The sequence below is a fragment of the Hyaena hyaena genome, unplaced genomic scaffold, assembly GCF_003009895.1.
Source record: "Hyaena hyaena isolate Hyena2069 unplaced genomic scaffold, ASM300989v1 scaffold_684, whole genome shotgun sequence".
In the NCBI taxonomy this organism is placed as follows: Eukaryota; Metazoa; Chordata; class Mammalia; order Carnivora; family Hyaenidae; genus Hyaena; species Hyaena hyaena.
The window spans coordinates 159,959-179,065 of record NW_024081316.1 but is presented as its reverse complement, the minus strand read 5'-3'; the positions used below and the strand labels follow the sequence as shown (position 1 = coordinate 179,065).

At 35.7% G+C, this 19,107-nt stretch overlaps 1 protein-coding gene across 1 annotated transcript in view; it reads right to left on the bottom strand.

The window, feature by feature from the left end:
• Positions 1-13,196: 13,196 nt before the first annotated feature.
• NXPH2 (neurexophilin 2) overlaps positions 13,197-19,107 on the bottom strand; it is a 52,627-nt gene continuing 46,716 nt past the window's right edge. Inside the window, exon 3 of the mRNA XM_039217390.1 lies at positions 13,197-15,572. Coding sequence (XP_039073321.1) covers positions 14,829-15,572 — 744 coding nt within the window. The 3' untranslated portion in view covers positions 13,197-14,828. The remainder of the gene's footprint in view (positions 15,573-19,107) is intronic.

Genomic DNA, 19,107 nt, shown 5'->3' with positions numbered 1-19,107 from the left:
CACCAAGTATACTGATGGATGTGAATAGGTCCTGGAAGAAAGAGATTGGAGTGACATCTGGTCTATAGCTCGGCTGATCCCCAGCCAGATCCCCATTCTCCCTGATCTTATGATCTCTTATACTCTTAATACTCAAAGGATAGGTTAACAACATCCCTTAAAGAATGGGCTGGGCAGCTTCTTATAACTGGCTAAGCCCCATGGAATTCTCAAGAGAAATGCTCTTCTCCAGAGTCGGCCAGCCATAGGTAACTCACACTAGAGCCAAGCTGAATGGAACAACAAATCCCATGTGGAGATTGATGGATCATTTTTGGATCATAATATGATGGTGGTCAGCTTCCATATCTTTTTCATTTAAAACATAACTCTATGTATGTCCTGCATTTCAGATAGTACTAAATAGCAGTTACAGAGTTGAATATTAATAGTACTACTTTTAATGAATAGTTCTTTTTTTTCAAATAACTCACCGTATAGTTTAAGAGACAAACAAATGAGCAGATGATTGCAATGCACTATATGTGGTGAGGTGCCAGGAGTATGATAGAAATGTAGACCAAATAAATAGGAGCTGGCAGAGATGGGTGAGGAAATACTTTCAAGACCAGGTCATGAGCATTAGGTGAAGAGTAGAGTCAGCCAGACTGAGTATACAATAGAAATAAACTCATTGAGGTGATAGAGAACTTGACACCTGGGGAGTGTGTGTTAATTAGTAAGAATATCAAGAAATAGCAAAGTCACAATAATGGTATATTGTACAGCACAATTTGGTACAGTCTTCCTGAAGGACCATTCATGGTTCAACAGTTTTGGTCTGTGATTCATCAATTCTACCATTATGAATTTATACTAGGGAAATGATCAGAGAGAAAAATATGCACAAAAATATTTATCTCATTATTATTTTAATAGCTATTTATAACATATAAAGTACATATAGTGAAGAGAAATGTTGGAGTATTTGTTTCTGTTTCTTCCCACTCCAGGCTAAGACTGGTGTGTCTTCATCCCCTTTCAGGCTCCAGCTCTTGTTTAACATCTCTTCTTCTATAATAGTTTCAACTCACTGGGTTTTTGTAACACTTTCTTTTCCTTCCCCAGCAGGTTTAGGAATAATAGGGATTTCCCACTGATGCCTTTCCTGGGTGCCTTAATATACCTTGGTCATTCCTCTACCATTGCAGTATGTCTGGAAATAGTCCTTTTATTAAATTTTCTTCAAAATACCTTTTCAGGGTGTCCTCTGTTTCCTGCTGGAATACTGACTGATAGATAAATCCCCTAAACTTTTAAAGAACATTTTTGAAAGGAGGGCTTCTAATAATTCTACAAGTATAGATCTGAATGGATGGACCCAAAAGGTAGTTTCTCTGATTCTTAATTGACTATAACACACATTAATGAGCATACCAGAGGTCAGGAACTTTGCTAAGTGGTAGGGAAGAACAATGAACAAGAATAATGAAGAAGATCCATGGTCTGAGCAGGCTGACAGTCTAGTCAGAAGGACAATACTTCGCTTATAAAAAATATTTATACATTATTTATTATTGCATCCACATTGTACCCTAGTCAGATAGCATGTAACTAAGCTTGCATCTCAAGACATCTATTAACAAGTATGTAATCTCTAGACGCAGCTATTCTGCCATAGACTATATTTATTACTATCGCATAAGAAAATCAAGTAAAAATAATATTTGATGATTGCAGTTTAACGGACCTGTCCTTGGCCTAAGGTGCTAATATTCAGCATGGGATCTTCTATGCTGATACTCAGACAGGACCTATGCCTGAGTCAATTGGGAAAGTTTGGGGATGAAAGAGTTACACATTTTCAGTTGGGCAGCACCAGATGTGTTTTGAAATGTTTTCTCCGTTACTTATTACACACTCATATTATTTGTGACTGAGTTAATTGTATTTTGCCTGTTTTCTCCCCACCTCTTACTACGGTGAACAGAAAGATGACCGTTCTTTTATTTTCAGCTGATGGGATTTTATTATATTGAGTTATAAAGGACCTGAAGAAAAAACTTCTTGATTTTTACCAGAAAGAAAGACTATAGTTTATTTCTTAACTAAAGTTGTTATTTTTGGTAAATGTCATCTATGAATAAAAATGCTTTATTATGATATACTGAAATATAATAGGGTTAAACTGGAACCTTGAAGCCAAAATACTTGGAATTTGGGAGCCAAAGCAAATGGAACTATGCATGTTAAGCACGGGGGATATAGAAAAGACTTGGGGGTTTATGTTGATAGTAAACTTGACATGAGTCAATATGCATGATTACTAAGAATATTGTGACATTATTAAGTGACATTAATGAAGAAGAACATTTAAGACTAGGGAGGTAGTTCTCTTGCTGGACTCATTACTGGTCCATCCCACCTTGACTGCTATAGCTTAACTTTTTATAGTGTAACATTTAAAGGAGAAGCACAGGAGTTCAGCTGGTTAAGCATCTTTGGCTCAGGCCATCATCTCACGGTTAATGAGCTCGAGCCCTGTGTTGGGCTCTGTGCTGAGCCCAGCTCAGCGCCTGGAGCCTGCTTTGGATTCTGTCTTCCTCTCTCTCTGTTCTTTCCCCACTCACAATGTCTCTGTCTCGCAAGAAAGGAATAAATGTTACAAAAAAAGAACGGTTAAAAAAGAAAAAAGGAGAAGCACAGAGGAGAGGCATGGGAATGGGTTAAAGGGCCTAAAAGCATGTAACATGGAGAATATGTGAAGGACAAGCAGAAAAGACAAAAAAGTGGGTGAATAAAAGAGAGGGCTTTGAGCACCATAAATGTGGTCATGTCAAAGACTCTGTGTATGTGTAGCATGGAAAGCAAGCACCATGACCACTGGGTGAGGGCTACACGTAGGCAGAGAGGGAAAAAAAATATAATTCTCTATTGCAAAATAACTATTTCTGCTGGCATATATTTTGAAAATTGTTTTGTAGGCAACATCAGACAATACTGTTGCTGAATGGTGGGTAATTTGGTGCCTTTTTTTTTTTTTTTTTTTTTTTTGAGGCTCTTTGGGGAGGTTAGCTCTCTGGTTTTTTCTGCCTTTGAATGATTTTCAGGTTCAAACTATTGCAGCCATACTTGTGGAATAAAATTTTGAGGATCCCAAAGCTCAGGATTTTATGTGCTGGAAAAGAAGTAAAAATAACTTCTGTTAACTGCTGTTCACCTGCCCTTGATGAACTTGTCCCAACAGGATATTCTTTCACATCATCATTTTATATGATTGCACAAAATTCTATTGCATAGATGTACCTCATTTTTCTTAACCAGTCTTCTTTTTTGAAAATTTCAGTTTGGTATTTCATATTAATAATAGTGCTCCAGTGAATATGCTTGTTGCTCGATCTTTGCTCTTATCCATGACTTGCTCCTAAGCAGTCCAATAGCAGGGTCAAAGAATAAAGGGGTCAACATCATAAAGCTTCTGAAGATATTTCCAAATTGTCTTTGAGAAAGGCAAATTATGCAGTTTTCTTTCCTGTATACCTTTTTAATTGAATATTAATTTTTAAAAAAATTTTCTCATTTGTTAAGTGAAAAAATACCTTAATTTGTGTTAGTTTGTTTAATTATGAAAAAGAAAGCTGTTTCATATATTTATTAGCCATTTTCTTCCTAATCTTCCTCCTGCCGTCCCCCTTGAACCGATTTTTTTTTCTCCCTCTCCTATCCACGCCTCCCTTCATTTCTTCCTTCCTTTCTATAGTTTCCTTGTCTCTATTGGCAAGATTACATCATGATGCTTCCATAACAGCCCCAGATAGCTCACCCCCAGGTTTATGTGACATGAGAAAAATAGATCCTCTATTCCCTTAAGCCATTCTAAGTTAGGTTTTGTATTCAGTGCAGTTGATAATGTTCTCTGCCCATATTTAATTGTGAAGACCATAATTTGGTTATCTATCTAGAAGAGGTCTTTAGACTTAAAAGGTATGAACACTTATTTAATAAGTGTTGTTAGTCAATGATGTTGTAATAGAGATGTGATGGTATGATCATAGTATAATGTATAAACTTATCAAATCACTAAGTTGTACACCTGAAATGAATGCGCCATTGTGTATCAACTACACTTAAATTTAAAAAAACATTTTCAAATTTTATAGTTTTTAATTTATTTTTCTCTTTTTTGTGTGGTCTGTTTCAATATTAAAAATTCAGTTATCAAATTTATCAATTTTTGTTTTATGGCTTCTGCCTTGTCATATTTGGGAAGACCTTAGTACATGATCATGTATTAAAAAACAAGATGGCATATCCATTATTCTCCCCTCTCACACTTATGGTATACATTGCCAACTGACTGTGCCACTCGTTCTTTATTATCCATTTTATTAGCCATTAGCCCTATCTGGGCCTCTTTTGGCAAACAATAAAGTTTCATGTAGCATAAAACTCATTTGCTATCCTTGATTTATACTAGTTTGTGTTTTTAAAAATATCCATTCCTATGTGCCATCTTAAGTCATTTCTCAGACACGTTGGAGCATCAGTAAATAGAGAGATAGACCGGTCTACTGCTTTATTAACAATATTGGTCAAGCACCACTAAAAGCAGATAATTGCTATTAACATTTCATAGACCAGAAAAGAAATTGAGAAGAAACATATCTTTTAATCATGTAGCTTCCAGTCTAACAACAAAGTACAATTTAAATGATATCTCTCAAATGACAAAATCACTCATCTATCTAAAGGAACCAAAAGCAATTATTTAGACAGACATGTTTTCTTTCGGCCTCTTGCTTCTACTATATAGGCTCATATTTGAATATTCTAAGTGTTTGTGGAGGAATCTGACACCTGGGGTATTCAGGCCCATGCCAACTTCATGGGAGGATGGAAGGGGGAGGAGGTAAGCATCTCTGAACAATAGTTCAGAAATAGGAAGTAGTGATTCCTGAATTAGAAACAATAAGTACAAATCTTTAGAGAACAAAAAGTTCTTTAGTAGGATTTGAGAAACCAAAAGTAAAGGTGTCAGAAGCATGACATTTGTGAGTCATGGACATTTTTCTTTGACTTTTGATTTGGCTGATTCCCCTCATTCTCCCTCTTGTGACCCACCAGCCTCCTATTTTGCATGCAATACACTGATGCCTATTATGATTTCTCTTCCTACTTTCCTTAGAATGGCAAACAAAGGGGCAATGAAGTTGTAGATACACATAAAATTCAAAGACATTGATTTTTTAAAATATGCATTCCATAGTTATTTTTAAGGTTTAATTTATATCATTGGATCCTGAAAGGAAATGCCTGGACAACCTCTAAAAGCTTCTCTCTAGCTAGTATCTGCCACTGTGCTGCTCACTGAAGATGAGTGGCTGGCTGCTCTGATGTTATCGATGGTGATACCACAGCATAAAGTAGGAAGAAATAAATGGGACTGGGCTTCATTGGTTTAACCTCTAGAAGAATCATGGAGCTAAGAAGAGAGGTTGTGGGAGGGGATCAATAGTTGACAAATGAAAAGAGTCTCGGTCAGTTGGAAAGGGCATTTATTTTCCCATGACGTAGCAGAATAAATCACTTGTAGAATCCGCATCTCAGGATTGTCTTTTGCAAAATAACGCTCTCTGTCTTTCTTTACCTAAAATCTTTGGGTACTACAATACGAAGTTTTCTTCTACATTGTATAATTGAGAAAATAGAAATACACCACCTAAATTGATGCTGGAAGGAAAGCAAATCTATCACCACCATCATCACCCCGAACAAGTACTTACATAGCATATAAAGTAGGTGGAACATACCATCATGGAATCTGCTTAATACAATGTGATTCCTGTTGCCATCAAGTTGTTTTCCCACAATAAGGTAGTGTATAGTCTACAAGTAGCATGCTTATGTTCTTTTTTATTGAGAGATTTATCTCAAATCATGATGTTTCTCTCGCTAATTCTTTGTGTAAGCCAAATTTATCTTTCACATTAGGGGGACTCTTAGTTGTATGTAATATAAATTTATTTGAGTTATTTCTTGGTTTATTTTACACTTGTTACTCCTTCTCTCCATCCATTCACTGTCCTTTTGGCTAGCGGCTACTATGTGCCACTGTGCTGCTCTATGCTTGGGGATGCTGAGCCCTGGAGATTCATTTTCAACCATCTTGTTGATTGATTTCTGGCTTGGTTTAACAACGGGAGGCGCTGTTAGGTATGAATGAGCGTAAGATGAGAGAGAGATCTAGATGTTCATTTCCTCCCTCTGCTCTTCTTTGAATGGTGGCTGCATTCTTTTGACCACAGCTCCCACCAGGCTAGGCAGCCCTTTCTTCACTACTCCAGATCCCCACTGGCTGTCAGCATACTCTTTCTTTACCCTGATGATGGTAATGGCTTCTAGCTGTTGTGCATCTATGGGTTCATCACGGCATTTTTCAGCTGGGAACAAACAGGTGCAGAATTTCAGTAGCTTAATATGATAGACTTTTGCTTTTTGTTCAGGTGATTTTGCTCAGGTGACATGAGGACTCTGGGTCAGCTGTGGCTCAGATCCTAGGTGTCTTCTCTTTCTAGATTCCTGGCCGAAAGAATATGATGTTTTCATGACAGAGGGGAGAAACTCAAGGGAAAGCCCAATCCAACACCCACAATTACATGTAAAGGTTCTGTATGGACAGGGCAAAGGTCAAGTGTACTCACATCTAAGTGGCCAAAGCATGTAACATAACCAAGCCTCAAGTCAAATGAGTGGGGACATACGCTTCTCCCACAGGATTTTCAGACTGGGCAACCTGTTTTCTGTGGGCACTCTGACTAATACACTTATCTCTAGGGGAAAAAAAGGACATTTATTACAATGATATATTGAGTAGTCTTACTGAGCCTAAAGGCAGGGATTGCAGCCTGCCCTGAAAATAAACCAGAATGAGAGACTTAAGTACACTTGGGACTTGCTTTCTCTTCTCTGTTCCTTTCTGTTTGTTTCCTTCTTTCTCCTTCTGTAGGATCGTTTCATTTGCTTCTTTACCTGTGTGTTGGAAAACACACAGTCTTTATGTGAATTATGGCCAACAGTCTTTAGGTGAATATTCCATAATGAACTGTCTCTTGGTCCTAAGTCTAAATTCCTAGAGAAAGCTTCTGACTGGCCTAGTGTGCAAGAGATGCTCATGCCTAGTGCTGTTGAAACAATCCAATGGGAAAGGTTGTATTGTACAAAATAGATGCTGGGATCCACCAATATTACCATATCGACCATGATATGTTAAATAAGATTGTTAGGAAAAGAAGGGGCTGGCAAGACCACCCACTAGGTGCCCTAGGTGCCCAGTACATCTGGACATCATTTTAGTTATGTTTTCCCCTTCTGATGATTATTTTGTTAAATAGCATTTATTAATTAAGTAAATGAGTTTATCTTTGTTTAGTTCAATATCTATTCTCTACTTAAAAGAAATCTGGGCTTTGTATTATGAATGTTATGAAGACGATTATGTCTTATTTTTTAAATCTTTGATTTTCTTTATGTAAGACACTATGTCTAAACTTTCAATTTTTCTCAAATACAGAAAGAAAGAATACACCTTAAGTAGACATCTCTCTGAAGACACCCGAGAAGTCCAACTACCAGTCTACCTGCATATACAGCTTTGAGCCTGGTATAAGGATATTCTCATTGACATACCAGGTAAGTGTAGAGATGGATTTTGAATGAAAACAATGAAGTCTAATTGTTTACACTGGTTTTGGAATATCTATAATGTATAAGAAGTATCGGTAGCAAAAAAAAAAAAAAACAATGAAAAGATATTGTGCTTTAAGGTTCTTGTCATCCCTTACTGCTCACAATCCATGTGGTATTTACTTTCACCTCAACACCACTATGAGCCAGGCATATACCTCCATTTTGCAGATGAAAAAAATCCAAGCTCAAAGAGGTTGAGTAACTGGCTCAAGTTCACAGAGCTATGTGTGAATTTGCTAGTGACAAATTCAAGTCCTAAATCCAGGTTACACTAACTATAAACTCTGCTTATTTGTAAAGTATTTAGGATGGTTTTGGATCCATAGTAGGCATCGATAAACATTAGCTCTTTCTCTGTAAAGACTCTTTCATTTATATAATGCTATAATTTACATGGTCCTTTCAGAAAGTGAGGAGGGTGGGACTGCAATAATGATAGGCTCCATTTACCACATTAGATGCCACAGAGGCTCTGAGAATGAGTTGGCTTCGTAGAGTCTACTATGAGTGGGATCCTCTTAATTAAAGTTTGTAATATATGCTTTGACACAGCAAGTTCTGCAAAACTTTTATGTTTCAGGGACTACAGTCATTCTACGCTTTATTTGTCATAGGGTAGATGACAAAAAAGACAGAAGGCAGAGGACATCCTATTTTTCATTTAGTCCTAGGTATCCCATTTTTTAGTTCATATTGAGCCATATGCTATTTCCCACATAGTTAGTTCAGGAAATGTTCTTAGTGTCTTTTTATTCCAGTCAAGAGTTTTATACATAAGATATAATGACCTATTTAGTAATTACTATGCTGTGCATTATTACAACTACATAAAAGCTATGCATATATATATATATATATGTACAGACACAGATATATATGGATAAAGATGAGGAGGAAAATATAAGAATAAATAGATTTAATTTATCAGTGATGGCATTATGGGCAGTATTTTTAATTTTAAAAATCTGAGTTTGAAAGTGACTTATTCAATTAAAAAAGGAAACAATAACAGATAAATGTACCATAATGCTTCAAAATACACACCAAAGGAAGCATCTTGGAAAACTGAAGAAAACATTTTTAATCATCTAAAACACTCCAAAACATATTAATATATCTCTTTCACAATATACTAGATGTTTATACTATGATTTTTCTCTAGAGATGGAAAAGGCTGGCTATAGAAAATGGCTGGGAAATAGGTCTTGTGTTGTTTACTGTATTGGTAAATTTGGAATTATGAATCCATGTAAGTGGATTACTAACAAAAAAAAAATTGAAAACATATACATTTCCTCCCTGTCTCAGTAGATGAAGCAGAGTTAGCATGATTCTGAAATTGTTGTTTCATTATCTTTTAAGAATTTCCCATCAGTATTTTATATGAGTTATTTGGGAAACCATTTTTTTTAGTATAACTTTCCTATGTTACCTTTGAGTGCAACTTATCATGTACATACCACTTAAAAGGCAATGGCTTTATCTGGGCATTGTGAGACATTCAATTAAGTACAAAATGTAATGTCTGGCTTTGGTGAACTTACTTTACTTTCTAGGACCTATGAAGAAGTGTACATAATAAGGCAAGCTAAAAGTGTGTGTACAAAACTATTAGTGCAATGCTTAGACTCGAAGACACAATTTAAACAGATGCAGATCAAAGTGGGCTCAAGTTCACAGAGAAGTTTTATGCAATGTTTGTGTTCGTTATGTAGGGCTGAGGTGCAGTAACAAATCCATACTAATAGTTTGGTTACCTTGAGAGTGATATGTTGGCTTTTTTCTTATGTAGCAGTCCAGGATGGGCTTTCAGTTAGCTGCGTGGCTCTACTCCATGGTAGGCAAGACACTCAGACTAGCAGTTGCTTTACCTCTTCACTGTCTAGCATCTCAGGACCCTCAGGGCATCTCCCTGAGACAGCCAAAGGGAGGAGTACAGAGAAGCCTGAGAGCACTTTTATTTGAGTCTACTCCTGGAATGAAGACATCCCTTCCTCCCACACTCCATTAACTGTAGCTTGCTGCATGAGAGGTAGGGGAATGGTCTAGTTGGCCAGCCACATACTTGACCTCCTCTTGCAATGGGAGAAGGAGGAAGGTCCATTCTGGTGGGCAGCTGAGAGTCTCTGTTGCAAATGTGGGGAACATCCGTGATTGGGAAGGGATAAAAAAAGAGAATGAATGGCTTTAACCAAGCAGGAAGAACAGTAATAACCATGTTGTTAAGTCTCCATTTCTTTATCTAATAAACAAAACTTATTCCAGAGAATTTCTAAACTTGTTTCCGCCTTTACTTTTCTGTGGTTCTGGGAGCTGGCTTTCAATGGGTATTGTGTTCAGCTGGAGTAATGTGTTCATGTTTGAAATGGTGCATGATAACTCTTATGTGGGTAGAGTGGTTTTGGATAATCTCTGTATTGCAAAGGAAATTTTTTAAAAAATCAAGTGACAGATATTGATCAAGTAGCTACTCTATACCAGATACTTTGAGCCAGTGTCTGGGGGCGGGAGGACACAAAGAAGTTAATTCATTCTTTTTGAGGATAGATTACATACTACTTATGGAGGAGCTGAACTGGATGAAAAAAAGGGAAGATTAAAAATGAAACAGACTAACTTATATGCCCAGGATTCCAGACCTCACAGTTTGGGGCAGGAGATGAAGGCAAATATGAAATGACCGTGAAATATCTTCTATAAGATATTTTGTGAAGAAAAAGATCTTTAATATTTTCCTATAAATGTTTCCCTATAATTTGTCTCTTACAATTGGACATACTATGTTTCCATTTATTTAAAGTTACGATTAATTAAGCTAAGGTTAACTGTAGTTTTACTGCAAATAAAAATGCATGACTCCATCCTCTATTTTATAAACTACTTAATTTAAGACTCTATATAAGGTAAAATCAGACCTTTAGGCAATTAAAGTATCTCACACAATTTACTAATTTTATGGGAATATATTTTCATGTGTTGAAATCACTGGAAAATTCTGCCAAATGTAGTGTTTTACTGATGTTAATTCTTACCCAGTCGTACCTCTAATATATCCCAAGACTCTTATCTTTGGGTATGACTGCTGTATCTTGACTTTATTTTTCTATAGTTTTAGTTTTTAAAAATTTTATGTTCATAAGGAAATTATAACTCTGAAGATTTTGGAAGGAGAGCACTTCCAGCCATGTTCATGTTTAGTTTAGCTTCTAGATCATGTCTCGTTACACACTCACTACAATTATTTTTGTTTTGTCCTGAATATCTGTTTCAATTTATCTTTCTTATGTAACATAAGACCTGAGATTAGGAGTCAGGAGACCTGTATTTCAGGCAGGTTTGTCACTTAATACTGGGAGTGTTCTTTACTCATGGGGTCTTGGTCTACTTTTTTGTCAAATGAAGGAGTTGAATTAGACAATAGGTAAGTTGCACTCTTTGAAATATTACTCTTTTATATCTTAATATCGGGTTGTTTACTTTTCTTTATTTGGTTATTAGTCTATTACTGTAATTTTTGTTGTTCAAGGGGTCTGATCCCTTTACTTTTTGGGGGAAATTATTTTCAGAAGCTTATTTGAAAGAGCATAACTTAGGATGCTTATTTAAAATGTAGAGTCCTATAGTCAATGACATTGTAATAGCACTGTGTGGTGACAGATGGGAGCTACACTGGTGGTGAGCAAAGCATAATGTATAGAGAAGCTGAATCACTATGTTGTACATCTGAAATCCATGTAACATAGTGTGTCAACTATAATTAAAGGTTTTTTAAAAAAATTAAAGGCTAAAAGAAAGGTGCAGATTCCCTATACAAAATGTATAATCCTTATAGCACATCCACTAAATCAGATCAGACTCTCGAGGGAAATACTTCTCGGTTGTTAATGTGTATACAAAGTCATACGGGGATCTTGTTAAAAAGGAAAACTTCCAGTTCAGGGTGTCTGGGGGTAGGACCTGAGATTTTGTGTTTCTCACAGGCTTAGAAGTAACACTGCTGATCTGTCCACCACACTGAACAACAGGCTCTTGAAGCTGTAATGGCAGTCCCAACCTGGCAGAACCATGTTTTGAATGAAGACAGAATTAGGCAGATGTGGAATGTTTAATATGTAGCAATCACACCTAAATGTGGCATGTGGCATCTGAGTCACAAAAACAAGAAAGGTGTTGTAGAACGAAGATTAAAGAATATAATGTAATATGTATCAGGTGCTTTTTTGAGTGGCCATATCAGAGAACCACACTTATTGTTGCTGTTATTCTAATCATGAGAATGTATTGAAATTCCAAGTGCCAAGCACTTTTCTTGTGTACAAACAATTTTCTTTTGTACTGCTTGCTGCTTTGCTGCATGCTGTCCATAGGCTCTTTCTCTCATTTCCCTTCCACAGATTTTATAGAGACTGTGGCTGGTATGATCACATTGTTCTTAGTCATGGAAATATGGTCTCTTTCCTGATTCAGTGTGATGAGTAAAAAGATTTGTTTCTGTTGAAGGGTGAAAAGGTCTTCAAACTAGTTTGCTTTCTAGTAAGCAGTAAGCATGGAGAGACCCTGGAAAGATGCCTGACATATCCCTGATTAAATTTCTGCTGAGTGTGTGTGTGTGTGTGTGTGTGTGTTTAACTTAAAAAAATTTATTGAAGCATAATTAACAAACATAAAACATTATAGTAGTTTCAAGTGTACAATTATTAGTTTATTTTTTTTATTTTTAAAGGGTCTACTCTAACTTTTGATGAATTTATAATTGAGTGTAAAGTTAGCTAACATGAATGTCCTTTTCCTCAACTGCAATATTCAAAGACAAAAAATGGTTTTGTAGAAATGTATGCATTTGCATGTTTAAATGGGATCTGATTTATATGATGCCAAGTACCATTACTGACAATTATGTAGTCTTTGAAATAAAATTATGACTTAAAAATGTATGTGGCATATGTTCTACTCCAATTAAAATATGCCTAAGGAAATTGTCTTTCTTTTCCACAAACCCTGCTAAAATCCAAGAATTGTGTAAACCAATTTACATTTTTCCCTTTGCATGGATATGTTCATATCACTCAACATTTGAATATCAGTTTTTAATTATATTTCATGCTGTAATAATAATTACTATTCCAATCATAATGGAAGCTTACACTTACAGAGCTCTTATCAGGTACCAGACTATGTGTCAAATATTTTATGTGAATTACCCTTTTATTTTACATTAAAATCTTCATAGCCGAAGTGCTTTATTTAATATGTACATAAGGGAAATCTTAACGCTCACTTGTTTACACACACACACACACACACACACACCCCTCATGAGAAAAGAAACAAGAGGAGTCTTAAAAAAAAAACAACCCTGAAGTCATGTGACAGATTTAGCAAATTATTTTTATTTACATAGAAATGTGTACACATACTTTCTCTGTACACAGAAAATTCTAAGTATATATACATATATGGTTCCCACATATTTTACAATAAATAGTATTTTAATCTTGTTTCTAGATGAAAATAAAAAGATGCCTCAAAATATTTCACACTGACCACAAAATTGCAAAAGCACCTGATGAACTCAGAGCAAAAATGTCAGGCCTGTACTACCACACACTAAGCCTAGTACAATTTTTACAAAAGACAAAATCAAACACTGTACAGAGATCACCAGTAAAAGGAAAGGAATGGAGAAGCAAAGTACAGGACAGAGCCGTTGGCTTGTTAAACAATGCGGTAAAAGCACTGTTGTTGGTTAGACTGGTCTTCCTTCAGTTTAATGTATTACTTCAACTGATATTTTACAAATAAAGGGTGGGGGGATAAAGTTAACACCTATTATAAAAAGATTTCATGAATCTTACAAGTTCTAGAAACATTACTGGCCAACCAGACACCCCTTTCTGGGCTAATGCAAAGAGCATCCAGTTCTACAAGGCTGGATGGCTGTCCACCCCCTCAGAGAAGACGGCAAGGACACCAACTGTGAGGATACATTGATGTTGAAGTGAATTCAAAAGCCTGGTGAATCAGGTGTCCTCATTGTTAGCACTTAATCAGTAATGTTTAAATATACTCTTTATTTCCACGTAGAATTCAATCCCTCATTCAAATAATTAACTATACGCAAACAAAACTGAATCTGGGAGGCTAGAAATAATGAATCCATCATCCTGAAATTTTGTCAGTCCACTTCCAATTGTTTTCCCTATTCTAACCTCTAGGCAACAACCACTTTCAGAGCTGTTCTATATGTGTATATAAAATCACACTATCAAATGAATAGAATAAAGCTATAGGTTATAGAGTGAATAGAGATGTAATGGTATTTTTGGCAATCTCACAGCCTTGAATTTGGTAAAAGAATCTAAAAACATCGTGACCTTCATTATTGTGGGACTGACTTAAAATATAACCAGATTAGCTTTCCCAACCCATCAATATTACTACTCAGACGAGTATCCTCAGGATGGTGACTAGCTCAGGGCTAAATGTTTATGTCACATCCCACTCAAGCTCAGATAATAATGTGTTCTGTTCCACTGTGGCACTGTAACTTCATACATGGGGTCTGAAACAAATTTTACCCCTTCAAATCTCCTATCAATAACAGCATAGATATGGGGAGAAAGACAGCAATAAAAACGAGAAATTGATGTCAGAAATGTGAATTCTCTATCAAATACAATCTTTTCAGTTACTTTATGGAATCTGCTATTTTTAAGGTAACCTTCCAAAACATATTTCAAAGGCAGGCCCATTTCAAGAGCAATGTTTATCACATGCATAATTCGGTTCTTTCTCATTACGTGTTGCTACCATTGATGCTTCTTTTAGAGAAACAACAGTATTTCTAGGACTTAGCCATCCTGCAAGGGAGCGATGGCTTCAGACATAGTTTGACTTTTTAGATTAAGGTAACAAAACAAACACATTACACATTTAAAGAGGTTTATTTTTCTTTCTTTTTTTTAAATTTGAAAATCTAATAGGGAACTAAAGTTCACTGCCAGAAACAAAAGGGATCCTTTATCATGAGGAGCTGGGCTTGGTTCTTGGTCATTCTAATTAAATATATATTCATCCCTCATTTACATCACTGTGGAAAAAATTCAGCCAGAAGATAAGTATGGAGTCTCACTATGGTAATTGTAGTCGGGACAGACTTTCTGCACAAGTTTATAATCAACACTGTAAAAGGCAATGTAAATGCAAATGACCTTGAAGGGTTTGGAGCACAACCAAGACACATGGCTCTGAGTCTGCTCCTGGTAGCAGATCTTCGATGGGTCAAAGTTGCACAGGGCAGTCTTCTTCGCCCGGTCTGTTTTTTCATATTCAATGCGACAGTTGAAAGATTTGGACTCCTTGGTCTCCAAGGTCGACTGCGGGGAAACTTCAAATTCCACCACTTTGGAGGGGGGTACCAAACTCACTGAAACATTGCCCAGGCCTGTGGAATTGTGTCGGAAATAAACACTGAAGGTTCCATTTCCGTGGTCGACAATTTTCCCTGTGATGAGGAGGTTGAGTTTGACAGTTTTAATGTTGGAATGGAAATCACCCCATCCAAACATCTTCTTAAATTTTCCCGTTTTTACTATTGGCCTCCGTTTAGTTCTTGCCAATGGCTCCTGAACCTCCGTGATATTGGCCAGCCAATCCCAAAAGTTCTCCATGCTGTCCGCATACGCCAAGTGTCCAGGCTTTGGGACTGGAGACTGTTTAACAAACAGGCGCAGAGGATTGATGATCCTTGAGTGCACCACGTTTCCAACCAATGTCCCAGGCGCATCTTTGTCTTCCCAATCCAGCCCCTCTGTGGCATGGACCACCTTCTTACTGTCACAAAATAGCTGTTTGAAAAGAAGAAAGAGAAATAAACTTTAGGTTATGCTTTGAGCATACACACTAAAGCTAAAGCACAGGTGAAATGCTTGCAGTATTATTTCGATTTTTGATAAATAGCATTTCACACACACAGCTGGGCTCAACAGTGTAATGAACGAGACAAGCATTTCATCCAAACACCGTAACATTGTGAGTACCAAAATTAAAATGTAATTAGGAAGAGAGTATTTCATTTTAATGGGTTGATGTGGTTTTAGTCTCAGCTTCCTAATCTTTACAATACTATCTTTCCAGATAGGAGGAAGGAATATGTTTTGGTATCTCATTCAATAAAAACATTCAGTTTGTTAAAAAAAAAAAAAAAGAAAACAAAAACAAAAAAGCATTCAATTTGTGAGGTCTTCTCTTTCAGGTAGAAGACAACTCCAGAATGCTGATGGTTTCTACTAAGAAGCTAGAAAAGGTCCATTATTAATGGATTGTTATATTATAAAATATTGATAATATTGGTAATGTTGATAATAAAAATGGTAATATTATAAAATATTAATAAGTTCTTATATTTGTAAATATTAAGGGCATTATTATATTCAAAGTCTTATGCATATTATTTCATAACTTGGTAATTCCATCTCAAACTCTGTAACAAAAAAAGGAGTGTGAATAGTAATAGAAAGTTCTACAAAAATTTTAGTTGAAAGATTATAATTTCAAATTTTCTGGTCTTTAGAGAAACAGAAACAAATTGCAATGTATATTTTTAATTAATAACAGGCTACGCATTATTCAACAAATGTTATTACAACTGAATTATATACCCTGAAAGAATTGTTTAAAAGGCTACAAATGTTTTATGGATTCCACAGAACGTGGTTCAGATCCCACCCACTGAAACATAGAACTTAAGCTGTGTCTGATTTTTCTTTTTATTCTCTTTGTGGTGTAAGAATTCTCATAATTTCTAAAAATCATTTAGTTAAGTCAATATTGATTTTGAGGGACAGAATCATAATATATGAAACTGTTGCCTGGAGTGAATATTTATGGATAAGTTATGAAGTCCGGAAAATAGAGGCTTCTGGTGGAAACACAGATAACCTCTTATCTCTAATGACACAAACCACTCTGGTAATGATTCTCCAGAAAACTGTCAGCATGATGAAAAGGATGAGAAAGAAGTGAAGCTGTATTTATGAACTGTATTTCCCAAACCTTTCAAACTTGGCAAAGCACCTGGTAAAACTAGTCTCAGATCATTACAAAAAATTATTACTTTCAATCCAATTTTGAGAAAAGAAAAAGACATAGCTTGGATTATAAATATTTCACTTCACTGTATGGTACAATTTATAACATGAGGTTATCTCTTATATATTCATAAAAGTTGGAAGTTCTAATAAAGCTTTGTGTAAAAATGTTTGCACCTATACCTTGTTCCCAAGGTCACTTTAGAGTTGGAAACCAAGGACTTCAATATATGTGTGCGTTTTTTTTCCCTTTTTTGTACTTGGGGCGGGGAGGTGAGGTTCATAATATATATATTTGTTTCTGATTAGTTTTCCTTCATCATGTCTAGTATGTTTAAAAATTCTTTTCCCTTAAATTACTGAGGTTTGATAGAAGGACAAATTGATGTAATGCACATTCTTACTATTTTGAGAACCTAAATGCATGCCACCTTCTTCGGAGCTTATGAATCCTGAGTTGATACTTCTTTCCTTTGTTGTTATTGAAAAGTTAGTGTATTCACCAGGAAAAGAAGAATCCTTACTCTGGATTTCTGGTTCAAAATATTCTGGGTGTTTCTGATACTGTAACTAGCTTTCTGATTTTGAATACTCTTAATTATGATGTGCACAAATCTCATTCAAATCCATGGGTAATAGCCCATGGAGTTCAGTACTGGCTTTAGTTATGACCTGAGTTTTCTGAGAACTGACGGATGCAGCCTAGTCCAACTGATGTGGCCAGCCTCTCCCCAGCAAGACATCCAAGGACACGTGGGCAGATAAGAAACCCCTTGCTGATCAAGGTCAAATTTCTTCCCTGTGATTACGATTCTTGTTGCCCAGATTCTATTATTTGTTTCTCATCCATTTTCAGTATTTCATAAGATGTGCCTTGCTTGGTCAATGCTGACAGACACACCTACCACTTGTTAGAATCTTGTACACAAGAAGTTTACTTCCTGACCTCTACTCCCCTACGTGGTACAACTTCCAAACTTCTTTCCTCACTCCTGTCTTCCTTCCTCTCTTTTCATAGGGTAAATCCCTTCTGACATTTTCCCTTTCCAAATTGTTTTTAAGCAATCTCAGTTCTTACTTTTATGCACCATGTTGCCGATCAATACGGTGTTAGTAGAACTAAGACCCATTTTCTATTCAAAAACATTTTTTTACTTAGAAGTATGAGAACATCTTTTGTTACCAACAGCAACATGATCTTTTTTTTTCTTCCTAAAAATGTTTGTTTTACATTATACATTTTCCTGAATTTTTTCTGCCTGGGTCATTTTTTCTCATTTAGTGCTTGACCTGGTTTCCTCCTTACTTTTCCATTATTGGAAACCTATAAACACTGAACCCATCATTCAATGACAAGTAAATTTGCAAGTTAACTGGTACTGGACTTTTTTTCATTGTAGAAGCCATTATAAGATGTTAAGAAATCCTCTTATTTCTAGGACTTCTGCTGTGATAGTTCTGAGATTGCTAAATGATAATAACAAGAACAATAATAACAATAATAAATGATCATTTGCTGAGTTTTAAAAAAATATGAAGATTTTCTTTGTAGTAATTTGTGTTGTAACAACTTGACCTGAACATATGTTGACTAACCCTAAACAATAAGTGTGTTTAAAAAAAATACAGATCTAAGCTTATCAAGCAGATAACTTAGATGTGATTACTTGCTTTTAGAAAGGCTCTTCAACTCTTCAGAAAAGAGTTCCCTTATGAACTTAAAATGTAATTTAATTTCTAAAAAATGTATTCTAAACAGTACTCTTCAGGTTCAAACTTCTTCAAGGAGCTCTTGATTTTAAGGTTGGCTTATATAAAAAATAATACAATTTAACTACAGCACAGATCTATAATTGGCCTCTGTTCCCATGAAAATACTCATGGACAGTTCCTTAGATAAAAAGTAGATGTAAATATATTTTAATTATTTTGCTTTTCCCTAGACCATCACATTTCTAGCTTGCTTGACAGCAATATTAAAGAAGTTGAGAAAAGCTGTGTATAAGCTTATCTGTTTACTACTTTAAACTACATGACAGTTATCACAAATACTGATTTCCAAATATAAACCCAAATCTCAAAACGTTATTAGATAATGATATATTGGCAGAAGAGTGTAATTAAAAGGATAAGTATATTGCTAATTGTCCTAATGAGCAGACAATTGTACCTCCTCTTCCAATTCACTCTCCCTTTGGCATAGCTTGTTTGACCTTACCCCTGGAATATATTCTTTTTTTTTTTTTTTTTTTTTACAAATAGTTTATTGTCAAATTAGTTTCTACATAACACT